This window comes from Eschrichtius robustus, chromosome 8, assembly GCF_028021215.1.
Source record: "Eschrichtius robustus isolate mEscRob2 chromosome 8, mEscRob2.pri, whole genome shotgun sequence".
NCBI lineage: Eukaryota > Metazoa > Chordata > Mammalia > Artiodactyla > Eschrichtiidae > Eschrichtius > Eschrichtius robustus.
The window spans coordinates 123,019,747-123,037,393 of record NC_090831.1 but is presented as its reverse complement, the minus strand read 5'-3'; the positions used below and the strand labels follow the sequence as shown (position 1 = coordinate 123,037,393).

Sequence of the window (17,647 nt, the reverse complement as noted above, 5' to 3'; positions counted from 1 at the left end):
GAGATAAAAAGTTTTCTGATTCAGACCTAAGAACCAGCTGTGTGTTCTAGAAGCTTTTCTTCTCCAATAGTTGTCCCAAACACTATCAAAACTAAAGTTCACAATAGGGACAAAACTGAAGACAACTTACCTCTTAAAAACACACGGTACTTCCTATGTAAAATTATCAAGTGAATTATAGATAACCCAGCAGAATATTCTTGTGCCTCCTGCAGTGGGGATGGGGGTGTGTATGAGAAATGTCATACATTTCAGGGCCTTTCCAGGGCAAACAGCCCAGTGAGCTTCAAGGGGAGGGCAGTACACAGACCGAATGAAGTTCCTGCAAGGGGCAGCCTGTGGCCCGTGGGTGCCAGAGCCAAGTCTCTAGGAGGCTTTAGCCTGTTCTTTCTATGGAATAATCTTCTCTCTTCTAGTGCAAGGAATGTAATTTTGAGAAGACATAAAGGAAAAAAGAATATCAAGAAATTAAATCCTTAATGCCTAAAAAGTGCCAGAGAAGAGTTTATGAAGATGTTTACTAAATAAAGATGCTTGTGAACCTTCTATTTTAGAAAGCCAAAACAAGGTTCTCTACGAGACTCTAGTGAAAATCTTACCCCTTGGATTTGTAAGTGGCGACACGAGACACACCTGCAGTCCGTGCATGGGAATGGTTAGGCCCGACTGGCTTTCAGTTAAACAGTACTTACATTTAAAGCAGCTTCTCCACACTTTTCAATCGCTGCAAGACCCTGATTATGAATGTGTGTCTCCAGGAGTTTTTTCAATTCTCCCAGGCCATCCTGGATTCTAGATACAAGATTATACATGCGACCCAAATCTGAAAGAAGAAGGCACCACACCTTTATGCACAGAAACAAACTCTGCATATCCATTCCACTAAGTAAGTGCTTACAGAGGTGAAAGGTACACTGAAATAAAACCACCGTGTTTTTACACCTTAATAATCAAATGCACTTAACTGTAACCAAATACTTTATATTTAGCATATGTATATTTAGCTGAAAGTAACAATGAAGTCATGCTACTATAAAAGCATATTCTCCCCCTTGCTAGGAGAAACTACTAATAGAGAAAGAAGATGATCAGGAACTACATCTGATGCTTCCTAAAATTTGAGATTGAGATATGATTTATGCCTGACACATAATAGGCACTCAAATATTATTTAAAAGAATGAATAAATTTAAGGAGTATTTATGAGTATCCATCTCAACTATACAAACAAATAAGTCACAAAAGGGTCCCCATATTCTTCACTTAATATATGTATGGCACATGGTTGATATATGAACACCAAAGAAAAATCCTGAATCCAAACACCATTCTTTTACTGAGCTCCTAAAATGTTCCAGTAAAACAAGGGAGGGGGGTAAAGGAAATACTTCTGCAAAATTATAGCCTTCTCATCTTAAAGAATTTTCAGAAGAAACATACGTGAGAAAAAAAAAACAAAAACCAGTGGTAGCATCATTTAATGCTAAGGTGTATGGAACAAGTTAGACTCCAAACCAAACTGAAAAGATGCTCTTCCCCCAAAGTCACACCCCAAACACACTGCAGAGGTCTGAAATCAACACAGGACAAGGTACACACACGCGCACACACAATCTCACACGTGAATCTCTTAAAGAATGACCGGTGTTGGAAATGCTAATAACTCTGAGTCTAGAACTTCCCGCAATTTCAAAATCTCAGATCAAAATACATACCCTTGTGTTCTGAATCTCAGTGGCTCACCTTCATTTTTGTCGGCATCCAATAAATTCTGAAACTCCGTGTGGAAGATCTCCAAGTGCTTCTCGATGAGCACCTGCTCGCACTTCCTGGCTAGCTCGTCCTGGGTGCTCTCATGAAGGTAGACCTGGACTCTCCGCTGCTCCTCCAGCAAACGAGCCTCCGCCTGTGGGAATTAACTCAAGTCAGAGGTTTGGGTTTGCTTTTGAAAAACTGCTAACAGAAATAACAGCAAATGAAACTCACAAACCTGCCCGAAGAAAAAAAAGGGAGGGGAGGGCTTCTCTGATTTTAGGATGAATGCCAACTATAACTAACCAGTCACTGATGTGTCCCACGTCCTCTGTAACCTATGTTTTTGCTTCCAAGTCCTCTTTAAATGACCTTAATGAGGTTATCATGATTAACAGTCCAAATGTATTTACATCAATTTTCTTCCCACAGATACGTGGCGTTTCACACCTTTTGGGGGTAATACCCCTGGGTGACACTCTGAGAAAGCTGTGGATTCTCCACTGCACACAGACACGGAGGGAAGAACCATGCCCTCTGACTGAGAGCTACTTGAGGTCAAGGGTCACATAAATACATTCCCTGAAATGACCACATGGAAAGAACCAGTAGTAATTAGACTTTAAAAAAATTTAAATATTATGGCCTTCTCTTGCCAATCATCTGAATATGCATCTCTGAAATCTACTGGATTATTTACTCGTCTCAATTTCTTCCATCTCCCTTCAAGGAAGAGAGGAAAACAGGGATGCAATTTAAAAGAGTAGCAAAATTAATAAAAGTTGGTATGTTTTACAACATATTACCAGAAATGTGTGGTGTAAAGTATCACCTAGGAACCACTAAATTATCAAAGCAAGAAATTTCAATGATCTCGCATTATTCAGGTAATCTGAATAAAGAGTGAAAAACTATATTATGCATTGTAAAAATGCCAATACTTCCCAAAATGATTTCTAAATTTGGCATAATTTTGGAGAAATCTAGAAAAATTCAAGTGGAAGAATAAACATCCAAGAGCCAAAAAAACATAAACTGAAAAAATGACTGGGCAGGCCTTGCACTGTCAAGAATTACTAATAGGACAATAGTTTCAACTGCAGAAATTTAAACCTTACTGCACATTCTAAATAAGAGTTAAATGTGAAAAAATAAACTTGGAAAATATCTGTAGTATATATCAAAAGGTCAATATCCTTAATATATAATAATCTCTGAAAAATCAGTAAGTATGTGCAATAAAAACATGGGAAAGGAAAAGGAACAATTTGCAAATTAAGAAATACTTGAAGATTCTGATAAGATATAATTTGTTATATTATTTGGTTAATGGAATACTGCTATCCAGTAAATACAAAATACGTTAATGTAATAAATTAGTGGGGAAAAAATGTTATTAAAAAAACCTATAGGGCTTCCCTGGTGGCGCAGTGGTTAAGAATCCACCGGCCAATGCAGGAGACACGGGTTCGAGCCCTGGTCCAGGAAGATCCCACATGCCGCGGAGCAACTAAGCCCGCGAGCCACAACTACTGAGCCCATGCGCCAGGAGCCCGTGCTCCGCAACAAGAGAAGCCACCGCAATGAGAAGCCTGTGCACCGCAACGAAGAGTAGCCCCGGCTCTCTGCAGCTAGAGAAAGCCCGCGCGCAGCAACGAAGACCCAGCGCAGCCAAAAACAAATAAATAAAAACAAAACAAAACCCTATAGCATTACTCCAACTTGCTGTTTATGTGCATACTTAAGTAACAGTGTCCCAAGTGTGTGCAGGTTTATGTTATTTGTATTTCCCTGCAAGTCTACAGTTGTGTTTTTTTTTTCCTGATTACAAAGCTATTTTAAAAAACAATAAAAGATCTTTCTGTGCTTTAACTCTGAAGTTCCAAGCCTCTGCTGCTTCATATCTAGTATTTCATTAAGACTGATACCTCAAGAACTAAAGCTGGTGAAATACAGGACATGCAAACCAAAAAGCACCACTTTTTCTCAAGGTTATACCTGTTTCCTGGAAGAACATAATACCCTGGCAGCAAAAAGTCATCTCTTAAAAACTTTTCTCTCCCCCAAAATGAAAGGTAAAGCTTTGGTATCACTGCTGATTCACTCTCCGGGGGACACTGGCTTTCCATCCCCTGTACTACAAAAAACCAGTAGCACTCTACAGACTCTTCCTGCGGGGGCCGAGAGGGAAGAGCAAACTGGTCCCTAAGTGATCACAAAAGCATTAAAAGCCAGAGGGGCTCACTAGTTGTTTACACAGCAGTCCCCCCTTATCTACGGGGGAGACGTTCCAAGACCCCCCAGTGGATGCCTGAAACTGTGAACCCTATAGGTACTATGCTTTTTCCAATACATACATATGTATGGGAAAGTTTAATTTACAAATTAGGTACAGTTAAGAGATTAGCAACAACAACAGTAAAGTAGAACAATTATAACAAAATAATGTAATAAAAGTTATGTTTAATGCCTTTGCCATCTTAACTGGGCACGTGTCATGCACTGTGGCCGTAACGTCAACTTGAGGTGTGACAGCAAAACTAGCACAAAATTTTCCTTCTTTACAACTTCATGGAGAGACAATTTATTCTCACCACAGATCTTAGCAACCTTTTCCTTATTAAGTTGAGAACTTTCTCCTTTTTACTTAAAGGAAGTACTTTATGGCTTCTCTTTGGCGTATCTGAATTGCTACTCTTGTGCTTTGGGGCCACTGTTGAGTAAAATAAGGGCTACGTGATCTCAAGCACTGCAGACGACGGTCGATCTGATCACCTGGTCGGTGAAGAGACTAACAGGGGAGATGCTCTGGACAAAGGTATGATTCAAGGGCAAGAGTCCATCATGCTACTCAGAACGACATATTTCAATACATACAATTTAAAGCTTATGGACTGTTTATTTCTGGAACTTTCCATTTAATATTTTTCGGACTGAGGTTGACTGTGGGTAACTGAAACTGTGAATACGGTGGGACTACTGCCCACAGGCCTACTTCCTTTTATTGGAATTCACAGATACTGCTTTTTTAAAAACAAAGCAGAAACTGAAGGACTGTGGGTTGAGCAAGTCTATCGGCACCGTTTTTTCAATAGCGTTTGCTCACTTTGGGTCTCTGTGCCACATTTTGGTAATTCTCAAAATATTTAAACTTTTTCATTATTATTATTTGTTATGCTGATCTGTGATCAGTGATCTTTGATGTTGCTATTATAATTGTTTTGGCATCATCTAGCAATAAAGTTTTTTTAAATTAAGGTATGTAAATTGGTGTTTTTGACATAACGCTATTCTCCACATTTCATAGACTACAGTATGGCGTTATGCCCTGGGAAACCAAAAAATCCGAGTGACTTGCTTTCTCGCAGTGGTCTGAACCTGAGCCTGCAGTGTCTCTGAGGTTGGTGAAAAACCCAAGGTCCTGGGTGTTATGTCATTAGGTTTTAGGAAGGACAGTCATTTACATTCTTTGTTGATTTGAAGGCAAATAAGCTCTTGATCAGCACTGTACTTGGCAGATAAATATATCAGAACACCAAGATCAAATTCAGAATGACTAAATAAAGTTAAGCAATTAAAGACTGTTCCTGTTAATTCTATTAGGATCAGTATGCAGGAAAAACAAAATGAAAAAAAAGACCAAAAAAGTAAGCAAATTAATGAAATAAGGTATACTTTGTTTTTAAAGTTTTAAAAAAATGACATTAGAAACCTAGAATAATAGTCGCACTTTTTTTCGTAGCTCAGATGAGACAGTAAGATATGCTAAAACACTAATATGGCTCAGGGGTGTTCACTCGTCGAAGTCATCAGTAGAAGGAAAGCCAAAGATTCTCAACTGTTTCCACTAAAAGATTCCTAACAACACAGAAATGGGAACATAGACCGCCCCCCCACCCCAGGGAATTTGCACATCTAGCCCAAACTGGCTGCTAAAAGCAGAGTATTTCTTGAAAGTTCATGCTTTATCTCAATATTGTTCATGAGTTTTGTATTGTACTTCCTGATAGAATGTTTTAATATAAACGTAATTTCTTCTTAAGTTATTGAATAAAATGTGCCACAATTGGGCTTCCCTGGTGGCGCAGTGGTTGAGAATCTGCCTGCCAATGCAGGGGACACGGGTTCGAGCCCTGGTCTGGGAAGATCCCACATGCCGCGGAGCAACTAGGCCCGTGAGCCACAATTACTGAGCCTGCGCGTCTGGAGCCTGTGCTCCGCAACAAGAGAGGCCGCGATAATGAGAGGCCCGCGCACCATGATGAAGAGTGGCCCCCACTTGCCACAACTAGAGAAAGCCCTCGCACAGAAATGAAGACTCCAACACAGCCATAAATAAATAAATTTAAAAAAAGAAAGAAAGAAATACAACCAAATTAAAAAAAAAAAAAGTGCCACAATTTATCTCATGGTTTTGCACATTCTCAGGCATATACTGAAGGTTCTAAACAATGTATGCATGTAATACCAAACACTTATATCATGCTTGCTCTTTGCCAAGCATCAAATAATATATAATAATAATAATAATAATAGTAAATTATCCCCATTTTATAGATGAGGAAACAAGGAACAGAAAGGTTAAGGTCAACCCCCTAGTAAATGGTGGAGTAGGGATTTTAAATTAGACCCATAGCTCAGTTTGAGATGCAAGGCTACAGCTATAGGTAAGGGTAGAATTGTTCACATGGTTAAACTCCAATTTTATGCTCACAGAGTCTCTGCACTATGGACTTTCAGAATGGATGGATGTCATGTTTGGTAAGATCCAACCAGATTTGGGCCAAACCTTTAACGCCTCTAGGAAGAAATCCCCTCTAAGAGAGCAAGGATGCTGGAAGCATGCTCTCCGTCAAAGGCCGAGCTCACACTGGGTTGAAAACATCCAGGCCACTGGAAATCTTTGCTCCTCAAGTTGCCTTTGGTCCCAGGTCCGATTATAAAAGCAGATTTCCCTGCGTTGGGAGTGCTGACGTAGCTCTGGCCTACAAAGCGGATTTCCTTGTACCAAAGCACTACTACCTTCCTTGTTGTGGATAGCAGGTAACTGCAATTCACTAAGCAGTCTGTAAAATGAAAAGGCCTGAATCACGCTTGTGGATGTGTACCCCGATAAAAGGCCCCACTTTTAAAAACATACACAGTTTTAAAAGGATCACCATATATAGTAGAGTTCAATAAAATATGTCTTTATGAAAACTACACTGCCAAAATAAAAAAATGAAGTAACAGGCAATGCTTAGATTTAAAACAGATTTGTCAGGCAGCTGTTAGAAACTCTCTGTAAGCTGGTTAGGTTCCAGACTGGCACACGAAAGCTAATTTAATCCATAAATATACACAAGGAACTATCACTACTCCAAGTATAATACTTCTGAAGAGTTCCACTTTTGTTAGGTTTTGAGGTATCAGAAATTTGTTTGTCAAGGACTTTCAGCTTCAAACTTGTAAGGGCCACTTATAATCACCATCTCTTATGGGAAAATGCACTCAGAATGTCACAAACAAATTGGGGAGGACTTTCTCTACATGGTTAGAAGGGGGAGCTGTTTGTCGCTCTTTATGACTAACTTTCGACCTCAGCACATGGCGAAAGTGATTCTGCAGTGCATTTGCTCTCCAAGCGAACAGAGAATAAAGGGAAAAAAGCAGGTGTCAGACACAGTCAGCCCCAGACTCCCTGGAAGTCTCCTTGCCCGTCTCAGTCAGCAGCCATAGCCTGTGGGCAATATCCTGCCTGTAAGTAAACTTTTATTGGAACACCGCTGCACTCACTGTTTAGATGTTGCCATGACCGCTTCTGCGCTACAACGGCAGAGCTGAACAGTTCCAAGAGAGACCACATGTGCACAAGGTCTAAAATATTTACCATCTGGCCCTTCATAGCAAGTTTGCTACCTCCTGACTTAGATCACTCCTCAGAGCATAAGTCTGGGATACCTGTATTCCCGAGAAGGAGAACGAAGAATAATTCCACTAGAACTTCACTGTAACATCACTTAATGTGGAAAAAGATTTATGATACAGACACCGATCTTGGATCTTTTCTTATCTAAGACTTCGATCCTGTTCTCTCGGAAGGACTTCTCCTCTAATGCAAACTTGAAGACTGTGTTATATAGGTTTTTAGGGGGTATTTCAGAAGCAAAAAAGCAAAAGCTTAAAGTTTTCAAATATTTGTTTCTTAAAAACTAGTTTCTCTTTGACGTAAGACCGCGGCTCCCGTTAGACACACATATACATTCTACTGTAGTAGAGACAGTTCAAAACACGAAAGTCATACAGCTATTACGGTTATATCCTCCGATCAGTAAGGAGAACATTGAGCCATGATTATCAAATTAATTTATAAAAGCTCCTTGGTGAACTGGGAGAAACCATTTGCACCTGCTACAGACACTACAGGATAACAGTGCCTAAGAAATGACTTTGAAGAAAGTTGCATATATTAAAAAGAATAATTCATTTGAGCAGCAATAACTTTTAACTTAAGCCTACTTTAAGTACTATGTTTAAGCTTACCTTTTTCATGTATTCAGTAACCGGGTTCTGCTGCAAGAATTCGGTACTCTCTCTGGTATAAAATCTCTCTGTGTCAGCCAAAAACTGAGATTCAAAGGATTCTTTGTACACTGTTAGCGTTGGGCCCTTCGCAAAGGCATCATCTTCATTCAGCCCCAGTTCCACTGGAAGTAAATAAGAACTACATTTCAACTGCCCTATTTTTGGTTATATTTTAAGGACTACATTTAGGTGTAGCACTCAGTTGAAGTTATGCTTAAAAGGTAAGAATAAAACAACAGGGCATAAGGCAAATCTGTTATTCATTGGTAGTAAAGTATACTTTCAATAAAAGAAAAAAGAAAAAAATCCAAGACACACAAAAGCAAGTAATTCTGATGGATGGCCAGGCATGTTTCAAGTTATCATGAAGTTCATTCAGAGAACGTTTATATTTCTAAAAGCTTACAAGAAGTACGAATGCCTAATTCTAAACTTTCAAAGAAATACAATGCTACCTAAGCTTTTAAAATACTGTTATTACTTTTTAGATTTCTCAATCTGTTATCATTCGGCTCCATTAATGACACTCTAGCATATATGTCCAGTAATTCAGTATGAGACCAGAAAAGGAAATAATTCAAATGTCAAATGTCTAGTCCATCAAAATTTCCTTAGGGCACAAAGATCAAACAATTTTTATAATGGGTAAAAATCAAACCGAATCACACTGACATAAAGAGAGTTATGAGTATCTTTGTAAATGCTAACAATATTCTTGATAATACTAAACTATCTGAAAACAAATCTATTGGAGCATTGTTATGTAACTGTCACTTGAGATACAACTTTGAATAAATTAAAGGGAAATTGTTTACCGTAAGACTGTACAACTCCGCTTATCAGTCTTGTATTGATGGTTTCACCATTTCTTTCCTTTTCAATCAGCTTTAAAACAGCATTTGTTACCTTTAGAAAGGATACAGGAAGAAAACATGTAGATTACAGACTACAGTATGTATTGGGCTGGCCAAAAAGTTCGTTCGGGTTTTTAGCCAACCCACCATTATGTTACTACATGGCTCTTAAACATCAGAATCCATTAAATGCAAGATGAGAGGCACTCTTAGGACATTCCAAAGGAGTAAGGAAGACAGTTGTTAAGAAATGAAATCTGGAAGGGGTTTTAAAAGGAAAACATGCACACACTCACACAAGTAGGTACCTGTTTATTCAATGGCCTGAAAAGACAATCTCTCCAAGTCACCAATGCAAGCTGGATGAAAAGAAAAAGGAACAGTATTAAATGGCTATACTTTTACTATGCTTTTTCCAAAGCTGAAGTCACAGGAAATAGCCTGAATCCTAGATTACATGTATCAATATTTCTAGATTATAAACTTGGTAAAAATCATCATGATGAAATCAGAGATCCATTCTCTTAACAACTTCAAAAGGTATCAAAGTACAGACGTTTATCAGCTCACATTTTAATAGCTGAGATAAAAAGAAAATCTGGATTTTAGGAGAACATACATATTAGCCTAAAGGGCAATAGTGGATTCAATGTATAAAATTGTTCTCTGACTCAAACGTATGTTTTGACCTAACACATTTAATAAAGATAATTCCATTTATCATAGTTTCCTAATACTCAGTAAAATAAATAATAGACCTTAAATATCTAATAAGTTCTGTATCTTTATCATGGTGTTTGTTACATGGATGCATACAACTGTAAATGCATCAAACTGTACATCTTAAATGAATGCAGCTTATTATACATAAATTATTCAGATTTCCCATTTTACTAGTATGTGTGCGTATGATGCATTTTTAAAAGTTTTGGAACTTCTCAACAGAGGTTATGTCAGAAAGTTACTGTAAAATGTTAAATGTTACAATTCATATATGGTTTTTAAACTGTTGAGAAAGGTATTATTCAGTTATGTTCAAACTCAAATTTATAACAATTTAACACTCAAATACAAACTGCTGAGAAATTAATTTAAATGTAAATGCTATCAGTCTTATTTTCCCCCAAATTTAACCATAGATAAAACTGGGTTTATGTAAGACAATACAGTTCTGAAAAGATTATGTGTAAATTTAACTTAGAAACTGAAAAAATTTCTACCAAAAAAAGGGCAACATGAAAGCACTATTTAAGAGAAAAATATTTTTAGTAAAGCATGAAAAATATATACTCAAGTACTATTAGAATAAAAAGGTTATTTCAGAATTAGGAATTATGCTACCAAAAAAGACTCTGGGAAGAAACAGTCTTATTTTTCAGGAAAAATGCACCCTGTGGGGCACGGTTTTGAAGGTAACTCTCCCTGTGCAAACTCGCCATTGCTCCTCTCCCCAACTCCTCAGACCTCGTCAGTGCAGGGGGAGGCAAGGCAAACGCAACGTGTGGCCATGAACTTCCAGTAAAGATACTGCACCTTTAAAAATAACTTTTCCCAGACATTTTTCTAAGTTAAGACAGCACTAGGCAGACCTAATTGGACTTGGGATAATTTGTCACTTTGAAGGAAGAAAGGCAAGATAAGAAAGCAGGACCGAAGGTAAACCAGAGATAGTTCAGAAGGACAGATTTAGGGAAAAAGTCTTGCTCAATCACTTTAACGTGTTAATAATGAAATTAGTTTATGCGCTCTGGTTGACTGGAAAGGAAACCTACAACTTCCTATAATTGAAGAGAAAGACAAAATTATCAGGGAAAAAAGTAAATCTTTATAGTTCATGACAAAGCATCCCCGTCTTCTGGAGAGTCTGGAAAATGCAATGAGGCATCACTGTACAAGAACTGTTCCATGTGTCAACTGATATTCGAACTTTAAATGAATTCAACAGGCTCCCTGCAAGAGCAGGCAAGGGAAATACTGTTTCTAGAGAGGGGTGTTAACTGGCCTTTGCTAGGAGTTATGGCTGCATATTGCATTTCCAAACTAACTACAGCATTTAGGGATGTAGAAACTACGAATTTTGAAAGTAAAAAAAAAAAGTAAGAAAGAAAAGGAAAAAAAAGCAGTCAAATCTTGAAAACAGTACACAAAAAAGTTTAAAGACTATAATAATTTTTAGGAGCATGTGATGCTATTATTACAGCGCATATATATGGTGTTTTAGGTCAAGCAGCCAAGAGGAAATCAACGAAAATCATGCTGATTCCTACACTGACAACTTTCAGTCTCAAGAAAGCATTTGTAAGTGGAAAAGAAAAGGTGAACTACAAAAGACTCAAATCAAAACACTAAACCTAGAAAGTTCTGTTAAAATTGTATAACAAAGTACCATTATGAAGCAGTAACAGTTTGGTATAGAAACTGAGCTACACAAATAATAAAATAATAAAAATCTGTCATGCATCTATGGCACATTACTTTTCTTTTAATTAAATTTGCCAAAAGCAAAGCAACAAAGCATTGCTATTATGGCAACATTCTTGGATATGGAGATAATCTCATTATGCAGAACTTGACATTTGAACACCACTCGTTCAAAAAAGGTACTGTCTGTATATCTGAGAGCCTATTATGAACAGATAGACTGTTCTGTTGTTCTGAGTCCTCCCTTGACTGGTTCTCAAACTCGACAGTGCATCAGAATCACCTGGAGGGCTTGCTAAAAACACACTGCTGGGCCCCAGCTCCAGAGTCTCTAGTTAAGTAAGTCTAGGCTGAGGCCCAATGACTTGCATTTCGAACAAGTTCCCAGGTAATATTGATGCTGCAAGTTTGGGGACCACACTTTGAAAACCAGTGAGCCTGGAAAAAGCTCCCTTGACTGAAGAAACACACTAATGAAGGTGATTTAACAATTCAAATTTTGCCTCTTCAAAATTTATTTTCATGCAGTCTTAAAAAAAAAAAAACCCTCAATTTTGAATTCTGTTAAGTATCATGACTCATATTACTTTGTATGTTGAGTGGGTAGAATGGAATTTCACATCACAGTTCCCTCCTTGAAGCAGTTTCCCAGACCCCAAAAGACCGCGGAGGGCTGATCACTGAGGCCTGAGTCCCAGGAAGGGACCCGCTTTGCCTGCTGGGCCGGGATGCAGGACTCGCTGTGCTAAAATGGGGATAGCTCCGGGCTCAGCCTGATGGTCGGTCAGATAACTGAAGAAGAAACTTTTAATAAGTAAACGCAGAAGCGTGCAGGCTGTATTTTAGAACGCCAATTACTCATCCTTCTCTTTTCTCGCCACAAAACATCTAAGGGCCATTTACTGATAAATTAAAACAAAGGAAGTTGTAGATCACCAGTCTGAAAACTGCTTACTATTTGCCTAGATCTCCTACTGGGAAGGAAGATGCGTCCCTAAGAAAACACACATTTGAAAGGTGTGTAAAAACAATCTTACGGAGTAGATTTCATAGATTCCTTTTCGTCCTTCGTCACACTCGCGGCGAACCCAATGTCTATTGAGGTAGGCACAGATCCCATTCAGCACTTTGCTTGAGAACCGGTAGTCTTCCCACTGCTGGGTATAGAACTTCAGTACGCTCTCATCCATCAAATCTTCTCCGTCCTAAAGACAAGTTCACTAAGCTTTAAGATGACTAATTTGTCTCATGATAAATCAGAGATAAAAGTTAACTGAAACAAATCTACTGCATTAAGATACACTGACGTGTATGGTTTTAGATGGGTCCTTTGAATTATTCTGTATACAAAACATGCTCATTTACTACAAATTCTCACAAGAAAGTAGCTCATGAGGATCAGACTGAAGAGAATTTTAATGAAAATTCTTTGATCTCAAATTAGAACTTTTTTCATGGTATTAATATGCATATACATTCATAAAAAGACTGAACTTTTTAGAATATGAGGGTAATTCCTTTATATTAACAAATAAGGAATTTACCTCAACTTACCCCTATTTTTGATATTTTCTGTTGAAAAATTAATTAAAATGTCCAATGAACAATTTAGACCACGGGGGCTGATACTATTTCATTTTTTAATGCATCTTCTTCCTTCATTAAATTTACTTAAAAATTATAAAAATCTACAGCTCTTTGTGGTAATCTGCTGCATTTTTGTAAAAATAAAGTATACAGTATAATGGTGCAATATTTCTTCTTTAACAAGGCCTCACGAGGAAAATGTTCATTTACCAAATTATTTTTACTGAAATGTCTACAACTTAAACCACAAAGTTTTATTTGAAGGAAAGCAACTTGAAATTTTTTCTTAGGTACTAATGACATCTACGAAGTTAAGTCTTACCCTTTAAAAATGGGGCATTAAATTGCAGTATCATTAAAACGTGCTGTAGCAGAAGAGCACTCCAGGGGGAGCTGGGAGAGGGAAGCCCCGCCATGAACTGAGGGCCCGGGGCCGTCCCTGAACTTCTCAGCCTGGGGCCCTTCAACTGGCAGAATAAAAAGCTCGACAGAATGGAAGCTGCATTCTGCACAAGCTCCACGCTGCACAAGTGATCCGACAAGCCATGTGAAAACCTGACCGTATCTTGATACAACCAAATTTGTGTTCATTTAAATAAACAAGGAATGAACCCGAACATGTAAAGCTAAGCTATTCTGGATTATAGTAGATGACCTTTTTTAAAATGCAAAAAATAATATCGCTGATGGCATGGCTGTCAATACCTTTCAAAACACAATACCCTGTTCCTCACTTCAATACTAAAGAGTAATTAATTCCAGGGTTCACTTTACAAAGTGTTGTGAACACAAGCAAGGAGGACACAGTGGCTTCAGCAAGACTGCTTTAGGAACACGGAAAATAATACCATCTCAGTCACGCTTTGTGGTCAGTTGATTATGGTCTGTTAAAATGATGTTAAGTTTCCAATTACCTTGTAAAATATATTAAGAAAAACAAATGTGGAGCATGCTGAGGTTTTCTGCCTGTTATCTGTGTAAATAAAAAATCTTTAAAGTATATACACAGCGTGTGCAGACTTCCCAGGGTACACACTCTACATAACGTGCGCAGCACCAGATGAAGAAGCCACTTGCCCATCCTGTGGCTGGATGGAAGGCGTCACACTGCCTTTGCTACAGAGGATGGAGACTGAGGAAGAAAAAGGCAGAAGATGAAGGCGAAAAACCACATCACTGTCCAAGCAAAAGGCTCAGAGCAGGAGGAATGAATGTTCGTGGTGAAACCCACCCAGCCAAGGGTACAATTTCATTATAGTTCTGAAATATATCACAAGGCCATGTAGAAAAGGCAAGAACACATTGGAAAATGTGATTACCGAAGGCTGGATAACCTTACAAGTCTTTTATACATTTTGATACAGAATAGCACATTGGGTTCAAAATACAATATAGGTAATTTGACTTCATAATTATATGCTTTAAAAAAGGTTCATCAATCTCTAACCACCAAATACCAAATGGTTAGTAATTTAAGGAAAGTACTACTATGGTGAAAGGCTATCAAAAACTTCTAATTTAACAAATCAAAGAACAGAATATGGGCTTATGAAGATTTCATCTTCACAACAGGTGAATGACTAAGCAAGAGCAAAACACCTTCAGGCACATGTCAATGCCAAAAACAATGAAAAAATGACAGTGAAAGATTTAACTTATCAATAGAATCATTATTTCACTATTTTTTTTTTTACATTCTATTATAAATGCTCAGTATACATATAAAACATCTTACCTTAAGAAGATTTGTCAAGTAGTTCTTCAAAAATTCTTTAAGCCGTTTGTACAATTCCAAGCCAACAAACTGAGCTCCCCCCGGCGTCTGCCCCTTTTTTGATTTAGAAGGAGGGACACCAGCCCCTCGAGCTTGGTTTGACTGGTGAACACTCGTGCAGTAGTTATAAACGTGACTTGGAGAAAAGTCAAGGAAATCAACATGCGTCATCAATGTCAACAGTGATTAATACGAACATATTTTCTTATAAGATACTTCAGTATTAATGTTTCCCATGTATCAGCAAAAACCTGTTAAAGTTAGAGTGGAAAAAAGATCCCATTCACACACCAGTAAAGCTAAGAGTCAGCCAGCCGAGGAGGATGGAACATCCTGGAGGAAGGTCACCGAGAAAACTCTGGACCTTCAAGATCGTCTAATGCCATTACCTTGTGGAAAACTGTCCTGAGAGTGTATTAGAAGGTAAGAAAAGAACTGGCAAATGTACAAAGAAAAGGTTGCAAATGAAAAGAAAAAAAGCAATTATCTACTTCAGGGAAAACAAAAAGCTATAACCGTAGTCTATTACAATGCTTAGCTATGAATATTTTCAGAAGCATACGTCATAAATATAAAAATAACCAAAACTTTACTTTAAAATTATCTGTAAGTGGATTTAACCAAAGCTACCCTCTGAGAATGAAAAATGAAAAGCAGAAGACACGGCAGTGAAAGAGACGGAGTCCTCTATTATAAGTGAAAGTCACGGATGCCTAAAGCCAGCCAATCAGAAAAGAGCAGGACCCAGGCACTACGGAGAGAGATGGAGATGTGGTCTCTCTTTTTTTTTTATAACCTTTAATACTATTTCAGTTTATCTGCATGTATTTTACTTGGATCAAATTAATAGAAAGACACCAATACTGATTCAGACAGAAAGAAAAATCATGAAACAATATTCTGGTGTATTTAAGAACTTGCTATATAAAAACTATTGCAAGTCAGCGGATAAAGATTATTGGATAAATGGCATTATAGATGATTTCAAAAAACTTTCATATTCCAAAATATATTACAAACAGATTAAGAATTAAAATATACAAACTGAAACCATAAAACAAAGAATATACATACAGATACTTTCTTGATCTGAGGTTGGAGAAGGCCTTTCTAAAGCAAAGTCATATAATCACTTCATTTGAAATTTTGAAACTATTTTAGTAAGAAATATCTTAAAGTTACTATCTTTAATAAATAAAGGTAATTTAAAACAATGTGAAAAAAATTAATCTCTAAAGAAACAAGGATTCCAACAGAAAATCCAAAAGCTAAAAGAAATACGTATTAGTAGCCAAAAACCTAAGAAACCCCTCAATCTCAGTGGTAATCAAAGAACTATGCCATAAAACACTGACTCATTTTATTAAATATTTCAAATATAGACAGAATCACAGATTATAATACACAACGAACTCTCGCAAACTCATGACCTAGTTTGGACAAATCTTATTACATTCCCATGCTTGTCTCATTCCATCCAAATCCCCCTCAACTTTTTAGGAAATGAAATGATACAAGAGTATACCTGACACACTACGAACTCTTCCCTAATCCCACTCTTCCTCCCCCTTTCCCTAGGGGCAAATGTCCCTGTGATTCGGTGTCTAACATTCCTATGAATGTTTTATATTTTACTGTGTAACAATATATGAAATTATTTTGCATGTTTTCAAATTTTAGATTACACAAACTGTAACACGTTGTACATTTGCTTCTGCCAATTTGTTTCTGACAACATTTGAGATAGTTACAGCTGTATGTAATGTACTGTATAGTACAGATTTATAATTTATCCATTCTCTCGTTGCTAGACCCTGCTAATGATCTTTTGGCAGGTTCCAAATTTTGGCATGATTTTCCTGTATTTTCTTTTAAATCTGACATTTCTAATCCACCTTGATTAAAACTGTATATAACATGAAGAAGAAAAGTGATTTTACATTTCTCTGCATAGAAAACCAACGGTTCACAAACCACATAAATGGTCTATCCTTTCCCGACTATATGTATTGCTACTTCTAGATAACTATCCATTTCAATAAACTTTTCAAGTATACTGCCCAGTTCAGTCTTCTTTTAAAAAATGCCCGCTAATTTTACTGTCCCCCTTTTAAAATATTTTTATTATTAATTTTGCCAGAGGCTTGTCTATTAGTCTTTTTAAGGAACCAGTTTGAGATTTATCCATTTTCATCGCTGTATCTATATTTCTATTGTTTTAAATTTACTTCTCTCTTTACATTTGCTCTCTTTCTATAAATCCTCGTTTGGTTGCTTAGCTTTGTAATTTGTCCTCTTCGTTCTTTTTAATATAAGCATTAAAGATGACAGACTTTCTGGGCTTCCCTGGTGGCGCAGTGGTTAAGAATCCGCCTGCCAATGCAGGGGACGTGGGTTTGAGCCCTGGTCCAGGAAGATCCCACATGCCGCGGAGCAACTAAGCCTGTGTGCCACAACTACTGAGCCTGCGCTCTAGAGCCCGCGAGCCACAACTACTGAGCCCTTGTGCCACAACTACTGAAGCCCGCGCACCTAGAGCCCGTGCTCCACAACAAGAGAAGCCACTGCAGTGAGGAGCTGCACACTGCAACGAAGAGTAGCCCCCGCTCGCCCCAACTAGAGAAAGCTCGCGTGCAGCAACGAAGACCCAACACAGCCAAAATAAATAAATATATTTTTTAAAAAACAAAAAAAA

General features: G+C 37.7%; 1 protein-coding gene across 4 annotated transcripts in view; it reads right to left on the bottom strand.

Annotated features, from left to right (window-relative positions):
* Positions 1–17,647, bottom strand: part of CUL1 (cullin 1) — a 109,779-nt gene that overhangs the window by 28,705 nt on the left and 63,427 nt on the right. For all 4 annotated transcript variants that reach the window (XM_068549616.1, XM_068549615.1, XM_068549613.1 and 1 more), the window contains exons 3-9: positions 14,914–15,088; positions 12,629–12,796; positions 9,479–9,529; positions 9,132–9,222; positions 8,275–8,438; positions 1,744–1,906; positions 693–823 (exon numbers count right to left, since the gene is read on the bottom strand). In XM_068549616.1, the coding sequence (XP_068405717.1) occupies positions 693–823; positions 1,744–1,906; positions 8,275–8,438; positions 9,132–9,222; positions 9,479–9,529; positions 12,629–12,796; positions 14,914–15,088 (943 nt within the window). The remainder of the gene's footprint in view (positions 1–692; positions 824–1,743; positions 1,907–8,274; positions 8,439–9,131; positions 9,223–9,478; positions 9,530–12,628; positions 12,797–14,913; positions 15,089–17,647) is intronic.